Source organism: Argiope bruennichi, chromosome 1 (genome assembly GCF_947563725.1).
Source record: "Argiope bruennichi chromosome 1, qqArgBrue1.1, whole genome shotgun sequence".
Classification (NCBI taxonomy): domain Eukaryota; kingdom Metazoa; phylum Arthropoda; class Arachnida; order Araneae; family Araneidae; genus Argiope; species Argiope bruennichi.
In genome coordinates, this window is record NC_079151.1 from 7,634,732 (window position 1) to 7,651,163 (window position 16,432).

The window sequence follows — 16,432 nt, forward strand, 5'->3', positions numbered from 1 at the left end:
TGTCCCTTAAGAATCAGCCATTTTTATGATATCTTACAATTGCGGCTTTCTCGAAGTCAGACAGATCTGAATTTCGTGGCATTTTGCATGCTACCAATCCCAATACTGTTTTCTACCTGATATTTTAAGGTGTGAAGTAGATCAGGACCAGAGATATAATCTCTTGCATGTATGACCAAATAGATATTGGTAGATAGTATGGTATGTGATTGTTATTCAAACATTTCCTTGTATCTTGAATGTGCATACGGGGAATTTTTTCCCAGATTTGAGTGATAACCCTGATGGGTATTGTGAATAAAGGCAGATACCTTTTATGCATCCAGTTATGTTGTGGATAGTGAAAATAAAATCTGTATAGTTATGCAGCAAAACAAAAACTGCTAACTAATTGGCTGATTCAAAAAGAAAAGAAATTAGAAAGTTTTATGAATACAGTACACTCCCGATTATCCGCGGAATTGGGTGGCGCGGCCGCCGCGGATAACAAAAATCGCGGATAATCCGAAAAAAGCTAAAAACGGGTATAGCAAAAAAGAAAACAGTCATTCCAACTTTGAAAAATCGTTTTATGTACAATAAAACGTAAAATAAACAGCAGGAAATGTTTCACTAAAGCTTAATATTTTAGTATATCACTCAAAACTAACCTAAAATGCATTTTGTTAATGAAAACAGAAAAGTGCTTTGTACTTACGAGAGGCGTCAAGGATACACAGAAAAATTAATACATATGTACTGTTTTAATACTGTAATGTATTATGTAATTACAAAAGCTTAACTGTAAAACTGCACTTTTTTGAAAAAATCAGTCAAAAAAAAAAAAAAAAACTTTGTGCGGCAGGCGCGGATAACCCGCTCGCGGATAATCGGGAGTCTACTGTATATCATTTAAACGTTTTAATTGCTATGATTATCTTTTTTTTTATTAAGTATATTATATTCAAAGATTTTATGAAAATATTAGATTTGGGTTGAGCCGAATAATTTATCACTGTCATAATCAGTGTCATTGTGCAAAAACGTAATATTTTCTAATAATATATATATATATAGAGAGAGAGAGAGAGAGTCAGTTATATGAGTTAAAATTAAGGTTTTATGCTTTTTTTTTTTCTTTTTTTTTTTTTTTCATTTGAGAAGTAATGTATTAAAAAATTAGGCTCCACAAACACTGTTATTTTTTGCTTTATGCATTTATTAAGTTTATGTGCATTTTCTTCAGGCTTTTGTTTTTGTTGGTGCCAGTGTTTTCTATTCCCATAGCGTTTTTCTTGTTAAGGTAGAGCCTTAAAATTTTTACATAAGATGGTCTGGTATAATCATCAACAAAAAAAAAAAAAATCATCTATATAGCTTTTATTAATTGCCGCATATTCACAAAATGGCTAGAGGAGACAGGTTTATCAGGGTAGTCAACTGACCAGAAATCACTAGAGAATTCCAGAAGGTTGGGAAAGTTAGAGAATTTTTTTTATAAATCAGTAATTTTTATCAAATATGATAATTTGCTAATATTTTTTCCATAAATAGAATGAAACATCTTTGGCAACTAGTGAAAATGAAACTTTTACTGATAGTCTAAAGTAAACTATGAAAAAGAAAGATTAATCGCCATATCTAATTTATTGCATTGCTCAAAATCATGAAAAATCCAAATTTTAAAAGTTAGTCCATTGTTTTGAACGTTTTCGGATGTGTAGATGTGTTGTAATTTACTTGAGTACTGCATTTCACACTCGGGTACAAATGATAAGACAATCCACTGATTGCATCATTAGCTTATCAATCTTTTGGATGCTTGTGGCTGTTGCTTCAACATTTGAAGACATCACTTCAGCATAACCGGGGGGTTTTTTACATTATGCCTATTACTACTTGCCTCATAATGGGTATATCTTGTTTTATATACAAAGAGTACACATGTATTCATTTTGTGTCCGGATTTTGCAATATTAACTTTAGGGGAGCTGAGGAAGAGTATCGTCTGCTTTATCCAATCGCCGTACACCTAATTTGCCGCTGTTCATCAGAGGCTAAGGGAGACTGGTTCATTTATTAAGATGCTAGAAAAAAGTAAGAATCACTGATCTTTTAGATGAAAGTCCAAGTGTGAGTTCACTTGTTAGCAAAGCTGGAACTTCACAAAGTACAGTAGTGAAAATCTTACACAAAAATAGATATCGCCTGTTCCATTTTACATAGGTGCTAGAATTATGGAGATCGGACTTCCAAAAATTGGTAACTCTTTCGGCAGATGCAAATATTTATGGAAGAAAGGCATTTCCTGAGAATGATACTGTCGACTGATGAATCACTTTTTACTTGGGATGGCATTTTCATTTAGCACAATTGAAACCATTACACGTACTGCGAAACTTTTTGATCCAGACATTATTCAGCTTAAAAGTTTGTCTTGGAATGATTGGCGATTACTTAATTGGCCCACATATTTTCTAGGGTAATTTCACTGGCAATATGTATTTGTAATTCTTTTAACATCATTTACCAGGATTATTTGATTTCGTTCTTCCACCCAAAAGATGGCAAATCATTCTCCAACAAGATTGGGTTTCAACACGTTCTTCAACAGCAGTTCAGGATTTTCTAAATAAGCGTAATCTATGACGGATTGGTTCGGAGTTGGGGGGAGGACCTCCTGGATCATCAGATTTTATTCCAATTGACTTTTCTGTTTGGGGTTTTCACAAGCAAAAAGTTTACTGCACAGAAGTTGCCAGTTTAGAAGACATAAGAAGTCAGTTAGATGAGGCAATATTTTAATTTAAGGGGGAGCTGTCATTAAAAAAAGTTGTTAAATCCATTCGGGAAAAAACAAGGGTATATATTAGGTGTGGCGGCAACCAAGTCTTTTCATAAGCTCCTAACTTAAACAGCAGAATGAAAGTAAAGAGGAAATTAAAATCAGAAATGGCCTCTTTTAGGTATTCTTTTTTGACAAACATCGATTTCAGGAATGTGTTGCCAACAAATGAATTTTTTCTGAAATAAAATATTTATAGGGTTTATGGTGGATAATTCAAAAACTAATAGTATGTTTTTGGTAAATTTGACAAATTGTTTCAGTTTTGGACTTTAGAATTGAAATTTTTGGCGGCATTTCGATATTGAATCTTTTTTTTTTTTTTTTTTTTTTTTGTTAATAATATTAAACATAAATAAAAAATAATATTAAATATGAGAAATCAACTTATTTGATACATTATAGATACCCATGCCTTCTGTAATTTTTTAAAAAAATAGAAAGGTAGCATTTTTCTTATATGGTTTGATATATATGAAACTGTTTGCCACAAAAATTTACGTAATTCATTCATATTATCTTTTTTGAAGTTTATACCTCTAAAACATTTTTCTTTTTATACAGTAAAGGAAAAAAAAAATGATAAGGACCAATTTCCAACTTTTTATCTCTATTTTAGGGATTAAGCACTGTGCAAGCGTTTATATATATATATATATATATATATATATATATATATATATATATATATATAAATTTAATTGCAGGACAGATTGACTATAGGAATATTTAATTAATTTTTTCTCTTTATCACTATTATTAAGAAATTGAAAGTTCTATATGTTCCTTGATAAATTGTATCTTTTTGGGCGGAGTTTTCAGAAACAAAATTAAGTATATCTCAAGAATTACTACGAATTGTGGAATGAAATTTAAAACACTTGCATAAAAAGGTCTGTGGACCAAATTATTAAAAAATCTCGATCCCCATAATGGAAAATTTTTGAGATAATAGTTAATTAACTATTATCTTGAGATTAGAAATTATCTTGAGTTAGTCTATCTCAGCAGTCCTAACCCTTTAATACATTTCTATCAATGCCAATTTTGTAAAAATGCAACAATAAGTTACAAAAGTGTCTTTTTTTTTTTTTTTTCTCTCTCTCTCAACTGTATAAACTTAGTAAAGGATAGAGAACAAATGTTTGAAAAATATACATGTAGGAAACCCAATTTGCAAATATGTCTCAAATAAACTGAAAAAAGATGTTTAATTTCCAACTTCTGCACCAATAAAGATGTATTAATGAAATTGCTTGGTGGGCCCATCCCTTGGCCAACGTGATTTATCAGATCATTCCCCCCCCCTTCTTCGGGACATCCGAAAAGTTGCTTTAAAGGCTCTAGTTGAGTTAGCTGAGGATTTCATTACTCAAATATTAGTAGCTGCTGCACATGTGCATGAAATACTAGACATTTTTTGGCAGTGTGTGCAATTGCTTCACCAGAGTTATCAAACATGATTGCTATTGTAGATCACGATTTTGAACACTTCTTTTAAATATTGCACTTGTCAGTGATGCTGCTATTGGATGCTTTGTCTGTCTTCATCTCTTTTTTGCATCTCTTGTGCTCACGTTCCTGCACAATAAATTATTTTTTTAATAACTGTATATTTGTTGAAAATTTCATTAAAAGACCTTCGTAGTGTAGAAGTTAAAATCGCAGTATCTTGTTTCGCTTGATACGCTGCATTTAGATTAAAGAAATGGATTGTGACTTGAGTTTCCTATGTGAATATTATTTGTATCTCTGTTCTATTTTTTCATATTAATGTATAATAAGAATCAATATGAAATTAGGTCTGAAAGTTCTAGTTATTTTTTTAACAACAAAGATAATATTTTTAGAATTTTCATTTTTTTTTTCAAGTTTAGATACAAAAATAATTAGTAAAGATTAATTTTTAAAGAAAAAATCAGATCTTTAATTGCATATTAACTTTTGTTGCCAATATTCTAAGAAATAAAAAAACACTTGTAATAGTTTAAAAAAGTTCTACGATTTTTTTCAGAATCGATTTCTTTTTTCTTTTATCAGACTTTGGAAATTATCTGTTTCATTTTTTCAAGAGAAATATAATCTTTTGACTAAATATTTGATTCTGATATACAGATTTTTTCCAAAAATCAGTATCTATATATAGTTGTTATATATAGACTTCCACTATATATAACAACTAACGGCTTAGCTGTTCAACCGAATCAAAATTTCAGACATGGTTGTTTGAAGGTATATGCTTGAGATTGTGATGCTTTTAAACAATGCAGAACAGTTATGGTTGCAGTGAAAGAATTTTGTTTTTGGATTGCAATACCCACTTTTTCTTTGTGCAATATATTATATAAGTAATAAATAAATATATATAAGTAATATATATATGTATAAATCCTGATGCCATTTTTAACACTTATTTCACATTTTTCCACATATTAGAATGATTAGGCATTTTTCTGTGCATAAAAGTCCTTTTGCAATTTGATAATTTTCTACTGCAGAACATTTTTTTTATTATTATTATATAAATTAATTAACTTCTTTAAATTTTTCTACTTCAATACTTTTATTTAAGAAAAATTCCTTTTCAACTATGATTTCCTTATCAGATTGCATAGTTAGAATCTTAATTACTTCCCATATTTTCTAGTAATATTTTTCACTTTTTCATTATTTTAATGATTTTTTTTTAATCCAAACTCCAAAATTCTACTGAATTCCAAGTCACATCATTCAAAAAGTTGCTCACTTTTATTAATATAGAATCGCATTCTTTTTCCTGTAGGAGCTTGCAATTCGTAAGAACAGAAAGAATAGCCATCTTGTTATAGTAGAGTTTATTTGACTGTTTTCTTTAGATCTATATACTTCTCACAAGTGTGTAGTTGAAAAGGAGCATACCCAAAACTTTTATAAATGAAAGAAATACAAGTCCTGACATTAATTTTCCAAATCTGTTGGCTGCTTTTACGTAAAGTTTTTTCTGATTAGTAAGCATTCAGTAATAACTTTTCAGATATCCGCAAACAAATCTGCAATTGAAAACCCAAAGAAATGCTATGTACAGTTTTAGCCTTCAAGAACATCACTTTTCATGACATTGAATGTTTTCAAACAGCCACTAACCATTTTTGTTGCTAAAAATGGTAAAAGGGAACAGTTTACTTTGAAGAATGTAAATAAAAATTGGATGATTTTGTCAATGATGAGCAAAACCTCTGTCTGACTAGTAGGATTTATATCACATTCAGCAACAAATTTATGTAATTTCAATTTTCATGTTAAAAATGTGTATTTTTTAACATATAAAACCAAATTGATCCTCATTTTGACTGCTCATTCAACAGAAGTATCTTTATCATTTTCTAGAAATTCAAACCATAGCCATTTATTCTGGCAAGTTTTCGAATAAACAATACACATTAGATAAAAAGAAGTTCTAAATTCCATGCAGGATATAACAGCCTGCTTGGAATTATTAACAAAATTGAATTTTTTTTATTATTATTATTTTATCATCCAATACTGTTGACTATCCATGGAGATTGATAAAGACGAACTCAAATCCAATTTTTTCAAAGAATTCAATAAATATCTTCACCTGCAGAATAGCTCATTATAATTGCAGTTTTAAGCCTCCTTATTTAGTTTAGTTTCCCTATCCCCCATTCCAAAAAAAGAAAGAGTAAATTCATTTGCCTTGTTCCAATGATTTGTTGAATGTTCATCAAAAATAAGTGCATCGTTACAAGAACCATATGAATAATTACTCCTACACTTCAAAGGCTATTTCCGTTTGGTAACTATAGTGTAATAATACTATCTCCTGTTGCTGGACCTGTTGAAAATATTTTCCTTGTATTGTAAACTTGCTTGCTGCATCCCCTTTTCCCTTCTTCAAATTTCATAGAGGAAAATGGTTAGAGAATGACAACTCTATAATATCAATATCACTTTCTGTTGGTAGAATTCTCAAAACCTATAATCTAGTTGAATTGTTATGAAAAGTGTCAAAATGTGAAAAGTAACAGCCATTTTATTGGTTTAAGTTGGTTGTTGAAAACCAAGGAACCCCCTACCTTTTTTTACTATTATTAGACTGATTTATCATTTTCTTCATATCCAGCAATCATTGAACATTTATGAAGGTCACATTAGCCTTGGTATTCATACCGTTAGCCAATTATTCATACTATTCAGTGTTGCACAACAGTTTAATTAGTTCTCATCTTCATAAATTTTCATGCTAGAAGCTCAAGTGTGGGAAAAGTAAAGGGCAGTGAAACAAAAATTATAGACTTTTTAGGGACCCCTGAAAGGATTTTGATATTTAGGGCCTTTACAAGGTCCCTGCAAACCATGTGTGAAAACGTACTTCACTAACAAAAACAATTCGGACTTGAAAACATTTATTTTTTTTTAATTTCAAAAAAATCAAAATAAATTCAAATTGCACATGATATGTCAAGAGGAAATTCAAGAAACAATAGAAAAGTCTGATTTAAGAAAGAAAACTATTACAACATTTGAATAAATCAAATTTTGCTACACCCTGTATACAAGGTAGTCCAAAAATGATCTATCTGCTCAACCAATCAAGCTAAAATTTCAGACATAATTATTAAAGGTGTGCACTTAAGTTTATGCTGATATATATATATATGTAATCACAATTTTTGAAGCAGAGTCATAGCCAAAGACTCTTTGAATTTTTAACTTTGTTTTATTTTATCCCGGGAGACATGATTTATGAATAAGCAGAAGCGACTAGCACAGTACAAAACGAAATGAGGAAAAGCTAATGAGAATATTGTCCCTGTGAGATTTTAATAGGGATTTCCAACAGTTGTCAATCACAGGCAGGGGAATCATAGGGAACTTTTAAAAAGAATGTGCTTGGCTGGACAGTTTTTATCCCTTCACTCGGAGTATGGGAACTTGTCGGCTTTTAGTTGATTCAGTAATTTTAGTACTCGTGTTAAATTAATTAAATAGAAAAGGTGGAATGGGATCAGGAAATAAGAGAAAAGCTAAGAATTAGGAAATTAATTAAGTTTAAATTAGATTTTAAAGTATATATATATATATATATATATATACAAAAGTATTGAAATCAAGTTAATAGGAAAATCAAAAAAAACCAAATAAAAATTAAACCAAAAAAATATATAAAAGAATCCGGCCTGAAGACTTTTTCAAGGGTCACCCTCAGGTAGAGATTCAAAGAAAGGGATTTTTTCTGTGAAGGGAATGCAGATATTAGTCTAATAATGATTCCTCGTGACCCGAAAATCCCCTGGCAAGGATTCTTCTTTATATTTTTTTGGTTTAATTTTTATTTGGTTTTTTTTATTTTCCTATTAACTTGATTTCAATACTTTTGTATCAAATCATCTGTGTTTTAGAAGTAGCTGCAGTTGCGCTCTCTAAATACTATGAAGTTGTTGTTTTTTTTTTTTCCGTTTCCTTTTTTGATTTTTGTTTGAATAGGTAATAATTTTTAGTTGCGATTTCGAAACTGTTTTGTTTCGTTTTCATTTTAGTTTTGTTTTCGAACTATTTCTTACTTTAGATTGGTTATTTATATATATAATATATATATATTGTTGTTATTATTAAGAACATAATTCTCATAATAAAAGAAAGAATTCTATAAAAATGTTTTTATAATAAAATTAAATTTACTAGGAGTAGAAGGTAGAAGAAAAAAAAATTTGGCTAGATTAGTCAAAAAAATTTCATCATTTATTTTCATTCTTTAAAAAATCCTATTAGTCATTGAAAAAAGTAATAATATTCTGAAAAGGCATGGTCTTCTAAATGGAAACACTTGGGATAGTTTTCATCAAAATTAAAAGCATCTAATGCAGATATTGTAAGCAATAAAAATTTAGAATAGTATAAATACAATTAGAAACATTTATTGGATGTTTTTACTCATTCTTGAAACTACAGTAAAGTTATTCTTTTGAAAGTAAGCCATATAGAACAGTGGCAAAGTATGGAATAATTCTCATGGCGAGGTACAGGAAAATCTATTGTATATTACATTTGTGAGTTATCTTTGATTTCTCCTTTATGATAATTAGATAACACTATTTATTCAACAGCAAATGCTGTTAAATAATAATAAAGATTTTTACTATAAATGTAATTGAATAAGCTGTTCTTATTAATAGGTTCATATCCTAAAAATTTGCTGTTACATTTCTTACTATATTATTATTAAGCTGTTTATTAGATTTTGTGTTCTTCCTCAGTCCTCCTGTGCAATGTCCTTGGGAAGGTTGCTCTCGACATTTGGTCACCAAAATTAGTCTTTACTTTCATTTGAAAACACACAGAGGTGATGAAGATCACAAGTGCCCTTATTGTCAAAAAGGTGAGATTTTTAGATTTAAATATTGCATGCATTCTTAAACACTTAACTTCCCCCCCCCCCCATTTAAAATGTTTGAAAAGGTTCACTCTTTTATTACTTCTTAGCTTCAATATGCAATATCGTAAGTTTTAAATACCTATAGCTATGGAGATTAAACATTTAGAATACATTTTCAGTGATTTCTAAAACATTTTTTGTTTTTGGAAGCTCGCATTTTGATCATACCTATTTACTATACAATAAAACAATAAAAGGTGAATGAATAAGAATTTATGTGAAGTTTTTAATTTAAATTTATTTTCTTACTTGACACAAAGCCAGATCATTGATAAATATCTTTTTCAAAGAAGCTGCTTCATTGTTGCAAGCAACTTATTTTACAGAATATGCACTCTAAATATGGAGACATGGTATCCCCTCTTTGGTCATTGTGCAGTCCCTATATTTCATTCAGCCAAAAGATAGTCTGATATGTAGTCCATAAATATCACACAACATAATAAGTCATAACATTAACCAGTAAATACAATCTAAATTTTAAGGTTTTTCCTTTGTATTGCTTTAGGGAAGGGAGTTGGACAATATAGTTAACCCCTTCAGGACGAAGGCGCATGAAAAGAAGTGCTCCCCAGAATAAGACCTGGCCTCTTCTGACTGGTCGGAGCATTTTTTTTTTTTTTCCATTAAGTACTTGCTTTTTAATTCATAAAAATCTGCATGGTAATTCATTAAAAGTACCCTTTCCAAAGAAATGAAACAGTTTTTAAATATGTGACAGTAAATAACGTATTTTCAACCAGGATTAAAAATTAATTTAAATCTTCATATTTAAACTAAAAAATAACAAAATATTGAGTGTTTTATTATGATTGATAACACTTAAATTAATATCAGATTGGCACAAAGTATAAAAACATATACAAAATATTTTCAAAAACTTCATAATGATTTACCAATCATTATGAAGTTTTTAATAATATTTATATAATTAATGCTTCAAAAATGTATAAAAAAATCTTACAGCACAGATAAGTATAGAGACATCTTAATTACACAATTTATATTCATAGGCAGTCTAAGGAAAACATTTATATACATCCCTAAAAAGAAGAATGGTGAAACCCGAGAAAACTATTTATAGCAATTTTGATTGCCAGAATTCTACTAATATTTTTAGATATGAAGTTTTCAACTGCATTAGTTTGTAATCCAGTATTATTCTTTTGATCTAGGTTTTATGAAAGAAAAATTGCTGGAAGCACATATCAAAACTCATGAAACAGAAGTTTCTAAAACCGAAGAAACAGAAGCAAAAGGTGGGTAGATTTGATTATTTCACAAAAATCTTCTATTTTTCTGAAAATTTAATTGCTATATGGTTTTTCTGAATTCCATAGTTGATTTATGAGGCAATATTTTACATCTTTTTTAGTGGCATCCGCAGCTGTTGCCATGGATGAATCAAATGAAGCTGAGCTCATACAGTTGATATGTGCTGGTTGTGACCAAGGTTTTGATGATGAAGACCAATTTGCTGGGCATGATTGCAAAGTTTCAAAACAATCCTCGATGTAAGTGCTTCCCTTCAAACTATAAATATCTTCACTCTCACTATTATTTTGTATATATCTTTATGTATCTATTTCCTATATATTCTCCTATAAATATCTAGTTCATATTATATATATTCTTTGGAAATAAGAATTATTTTTCTGCTTAAAGTATGATCTTTACACATCACGACATACAAATGAAATAGAAATAAATAAAATGAAATTTTGGAACATGTTCCCTTTTTTTAAGACATGGATAGTTATGATATAGTTTGATTTATTATTCTTTTTATATTCTGATGTTAATGTAGTTTTTTTTTTTTTTTTTTTTTTTCAGAACTGATATTGTTCCGAATCAAAAATATTCCAGTAATAAAGAGGAGAATGAAAGACCATCAGGAAATGAAGATCCCAAAAATTCTGATAATGATCTTCTCTCATCAGTGTTAGAAAACACTGATGACCTTCAGCTTCTTCAAGAAGAGGGCACTTTGAAATCCGATGAGTGTAAACCATTGGAGGTATCATCAGAAAACAACCAAGATATCAGCGAGAAAAATCTTCAGCTGGAAACAGAAGTTTCGAATGGAAGTGATGAAAGAAAAGATTTCATAGATGGTGTTCTTTCGATATCCAACCAAGAAAGTAATGACGCTTCTTCTGCACAGTTTGACGATCTTTCTAATGAAATGGTTCTCGCTCTGGAAAAAAATGAAGTGATGACTCTGGAGGATTCAGAATCTGCTGACCATCAGGCAGATTTGAGTCAAGATTTCTCATTGGATAGTGATGGTAAGCCAGAAGATGAGCAAAACTTATCTAGTAGCATGCAAGAAGAGACAACAGATGTCCTCGACTCTGAAAATAAATTAGCTGACAAGTACATGGAAGTACCAGCAGATGAGGAATTCCCTACAACCGCAGAATCTGTCGAACAAGAGACTATGTCGGAAGATAGAGATGCAAAAGAAGCAGATATCGAATCAGAAACAGAACACAGAACAGTGATGATGGTTGTTTCTGACCATCAAGATGAGGGTCAGGAAATGGAGTTGGAACTTCCAGACGATCCGTCATATGCAGGTGCAACTTTGTTGAAAGTTCCAACCTCAGATGGGAAACAGGTACTTCTCATCCCCTTCAGCAGTGCAGATGGAACAGTCTCTCTGCAATTGCCTCCAGGCATGACCTTGGAAGGGGCAGATGGCACTCATGGACAGAACATTCAAGTTGCCCTTGAAGGGGCCGGGACCATCGATGAAAATGGAGTAGGGACCGAGCCCAGGTATCTTCATGTGCCTGTAGAAGGGGAGGTTATAAATGAATTGCTACAAAATGAGCAAGACATGCAAGTGCACGAAAAATTGACTGCTGATTCCATAGTGTCAGAAAACAGCATCTCTTCATTGTAATATTGTGAAATGTTTTTGTAATTGATCAAAACACAATAATGTATTGAAAATATTGTTAACATACAGATTTTACAGTGTTAAAAAAAATTCTTTTGAGTTAGTCATTGAAATTGCCATTTCATCTCTTTTATGTTAGTTAATTGCAGTTTTTGTTCAAAATTTATCAAAACAGAATAAATAATATGTCATTATGGACATAAAATAAGTTTGAAAATGAATTCTTAATCAAACTTCATCTTTATTTATCAAACTAAAAACTCAGATTTAAGATTTTGGGTGTTAAAAATATTCAACTGCGGAAGGTTTCCTCCAGTTTATATGAAATAAATTATGTGTATATAAGGTATGCCCAAATTAAAAAAGGGGTTTAATTATATCTAAAGAATTTTTAATTATAATGGAATGCTTGTGCATAATGGACATTTTTTCATTACAATACATGGGAAAGGATAGTTTTATGTAATCTTATAAATTTCTGATTGATCCAGTTTTCTAAAATCCAATTGTCAGAGGTAAGCGTTTGGCTTTTAAATTATTGTATTCACATATTGAATCACATGAAAATAATGAAACTATAAGCAGAATTCCCCTCTGGCCACATATGGGTTAATGTCCTAAGCCACCCATTCCCCATCAACCTTTTGTGTGTGTGTGTCTGTTTAGTTCTCAGTAATCACATTAAGCATTAATTGTATCTGCATATACCAACCAGTCAATGGGTGGAATTCTTTTGTCAGAAAAGAAACCAAACAGTACTTTTATTGGCAGAGTGAACTGAAGGGGAGCCTTGATGTCATCTGTTTATATTGTATTTGCGAACAATCTCGTAACAAAAATCTCTTACTTATTTGGGCTTGCCTTATAGTTACTTCTCATTTGTAACCATCTGTAATTTTCTGTTCTAAGTGAGAGGACCTTTCATCTGTTTCTGTAAAATCGCTTACATGGAAAAAATCCACTCATCTTGCATTTGGCAAAGAGCATTGTATATATGAATCTTGTTGCAAATATTTTAGTTTCTAGGGTTATTTTTTAAGCAGCATCCACAAAAATGGACAATGCAAAGATTGGAACACAAACATTGCCATCTTCTAAGTTGCAGCATTTTGCAATGCCTTAAGCTATAGTTGTCTGAGTTTTTAAGGATAACTTTTATTAGTTAAACCTTGGTAATTTTAGTTGTAAAATTTTTACCATTTCTGTGGTTATTTTATTTTATTTTATTTTATCTTGTTGAAAAATCAGTTCTGGTTGAGATGTTCTTCCTCTTCAAATTTTCAATGGACTAAAATATTTGTACTCTTGTTTATAGTGTAAATATTCATGTAAATGTTGAAAAATAAATATTCCACACTTTCCTTATTCCATTTGTCTCAACATAAAATTGTTAAATTTTCTCTTTACATGCCTCGTTGGTTTTAGTATTAATTTTAAATTTTGTGTAGGTAAATGAATATGCATATTGAGTGTATTTCAAAATTTTATCTCTATTAAGAGATGTGTAATTTCTTGCATCCTACAAAATATTGGGCTTGGTAAATCTAATTATTTTGTAAATTTCATATTTTTCTTTTCTCTAAGAGATTTGAAGTGTAAATTTATATTTTAAAATACTTTGAAATTATTAATCAATTAGTTTCAAACTGGTAAGATTTTCTTAAAGAGAAAATTCTGCCACCAAAATTTGTAATTTGTCCTTCTACCCTTGCAGTAGAATTTATCAAGAATTTGTGTCAACTTATTCTTACTCGTAGGGTTCGGGCAATTAACTAGATTTTGTATAGTTATTAGCTGCTATCAATTAAGTTAACTGGACCATAAGAATATCAAATGTTTCAGCGATGTGCCCCCTTAAATGAAGATGGGAGACGTGCTTATGAAGGGTTGATAAAGATTTTAAATGCATTGTTTGGACAATTATCACTTAATTGCCCAACATGGTACGCAATTTTAAGAAAACGAAGTCGTCGTCTTTTTTTTTTTTTTTTTTTTTTTTTTTTCCCTTCCAAAGTGCAAATGTTTTGAGGACAAAATAGATTAAAGTTTATTAATAATTACTAGATTAAAGCTTATTCCAATAATTTTCCTCACGAAAAAATGCCTTAAAAGCCAACAAAAAGTATTCAATTTTAACTGGTTAAAACAAAAGCCACTCTAAAATTATTAGGCTTAACCGAAACGGTTACAGTTAACTTGTCTGTCACTTTAAAAATATCGCCGCAAGCAGGTATTCTGTTATTTTATTACTTCGGGAAAATGTTTATCCATACTAGGTAAATAAATAAAAATGCTGTGTTCCTATAGAATTAAAATGTCGGCAAATATAAATAATCCGCGCTCAGATATGCCGTTTTTAATAGTATGCCAGACAACCCATCTAAAACTGCCTTATGGCAAAACTAATATAACTGCTTTTTGTATACTATCTTGAAATTTTAATTTCAAATTGTTATCTTTGCCAAATGTAAAATGAGATCGGAAACTTTCTAAACCTCCCACAGTTCGCTGAAAGAATCCTTGAATCATTTTTTATTAATGCAAGTAAAAAAAGCAATGGAAGTGTGTAAAATGTCTGTAAATAAACTTCTTTTTGCTGTATAATAGATTTCCGTTATACAAGTTCTGGCAATTGCGAAATAAAAGAGTTTTATTGTTGGAAAATTAAATATTTTTCCTTTATAGTTATATTTCAATTATAAATGTTTTTTTTTTTTTTTTAACTATGAACTTACATGTGTAAAAGCATATTCTGTGGTAAAATAAAAGTTACATTGAGCTGTTGTTTCGTTTTATTCAAACCTTTTTTTAAAAAAATGGCAACAGTATTGCTTTTTTTGTGAAGTAACGTCGTACTAGAGCTGCGCAGAAATTATTCTACTTTGAAAATACATTTGTCTACTGCCGTCTTGCCTGGTTTAAAAATGCTTTATTCTAGTCGCTAAAATTGTCTATTGCGCTTTCGTTATCTTGCTAAGTAGAATGAGACATCGTTGGCAACTAATGAAAATCAAACTTTTACTGATTGCCTTAAACAGACTATGGAAGAGAAAAATTTAGCACCATATCTAATTTATAGTATATATGTATAAATATAATATTTTCGTTAAAGTTTTTGTTTGCTTTTTTTCAGAACGACAAGCTATCGTCATAACCAGGGGTGTTTGTGCTCCGGGGAAACCCCGGAATTCCGGGGATTTTGAACTTCGATACCCGGAAATTCCGGGGATCGTCGTTCAAAAGGAAGTAGGAATAATAATGAATTATTTATTTTGATCTGGGTAATTTTGTTTGCTTTGAAAGCAGAAAACGAAAGGTCAGTGTGTGTGGTGAAAACTTTTCCTTTCTTTCTCCAAAGGCAGTGATAATGCGTGAAAAGGGGAAAAAAACTTCTTTTTTGTTCTTTCCTTATTGCGCGTTATGACTCATTCCCCCGGTTCTCGGACATTCTCTTCTGGATTCTTTTCGGCAAGTAGGCGCTTCAGAAAAAAAAAGGGAGAGACTTCGTTCGACCAGATGTGCGATAACGTGACTCTGGGTTCAAAGGTCTTATCTCTCCTGGCGTGGCGCCAATAAGTAGAGAAGGGGGATTTTTCGCCGTATTAGCTATTTGTCATTGATCGCTTCGCAACTTTTTTTTCTCCGCTGTGTAAAATTTTCGTTTCATTTATTGATGCACGTGTAAATTTTTCGTTTCGCTTATTGAAATATTTTTTTATTTATGTACGCAAGAGAATTTCACTTTGAAATTTCAGCATATGAAACAGAAATTACCCCTTAAAAATTCATATCTAATTAGTTTTACAGCATTAGATCCAGAGCTAAGAGGTAAAACCAGTACAATATTAGCTTTTGAAAAATTATCATCTTTTATCCCATATTTTTAGTGATAATGAAAAGTCAAAAGTAGAAGCTGAAATAAGGTTACACCAGAGTGATATTGATATCACCAAAGAAATGCTCTACACATCTGATGAAAGTGGAAATCAAGTCAAGTGTACAATTGATAAATATTGGTCTAAAGTTTTTAATTTAAAAGATGATTTCACAAATGATTATAAGTATCCTACATTGGCTAAATTGGTCAAGGCCTGCCTTAGCTGCTTCCATGGCCCATTAGTGGAAAGTGCATTCAACTTAATGGATACACTTGTCACTGACTATAGAACCTCTCTTAAGATTGATTCCCTAGATGCAGTGCAGACTATTAAATATGATTTAATGGCTTCTAAAGAAACCTCATGTGAAAAATATGGCTCAAAAAATC

General features: G+C 30.6%; 1 protein-coding gene across 2 annotated transcripts in view; it reads left to right on the forward strand.

The window, feature by feature from the left end:
* Nucleotides 1–14,154, forward strand: part of LOC129959791 (uncharacterized) — a 51,024-nt gene extending 36,870 nt beyond the window's left edge. For both annotated transcript variants that reach the window (XM_056072759.1, XM_056072706.1), the window contains 4 exons: nt 9,082–9,203; nt 10,436–10,519; nt 10,636–10,774; nt 11,094–14,154. In XM_056072759.1, coding sequence (XP_055928734.1) covers nt 9,082–9,203; nt 10,436–10,519; nt 10,636–10,774; nt 11,094–12,168 — 1,420 coding nt within the window. In that variant the 3' untranslated portion in view covers nt 12,169–14,154. The remainder of the gene's footprint in view (nt 1–9,081; nt 9,204–10,435; nt 10,520–10,635; nt 10,775–11,093) is intronic.
* The last annotated feature ends 2,278 nt before the right edge of the window (nt 14,155–16,432 follow it).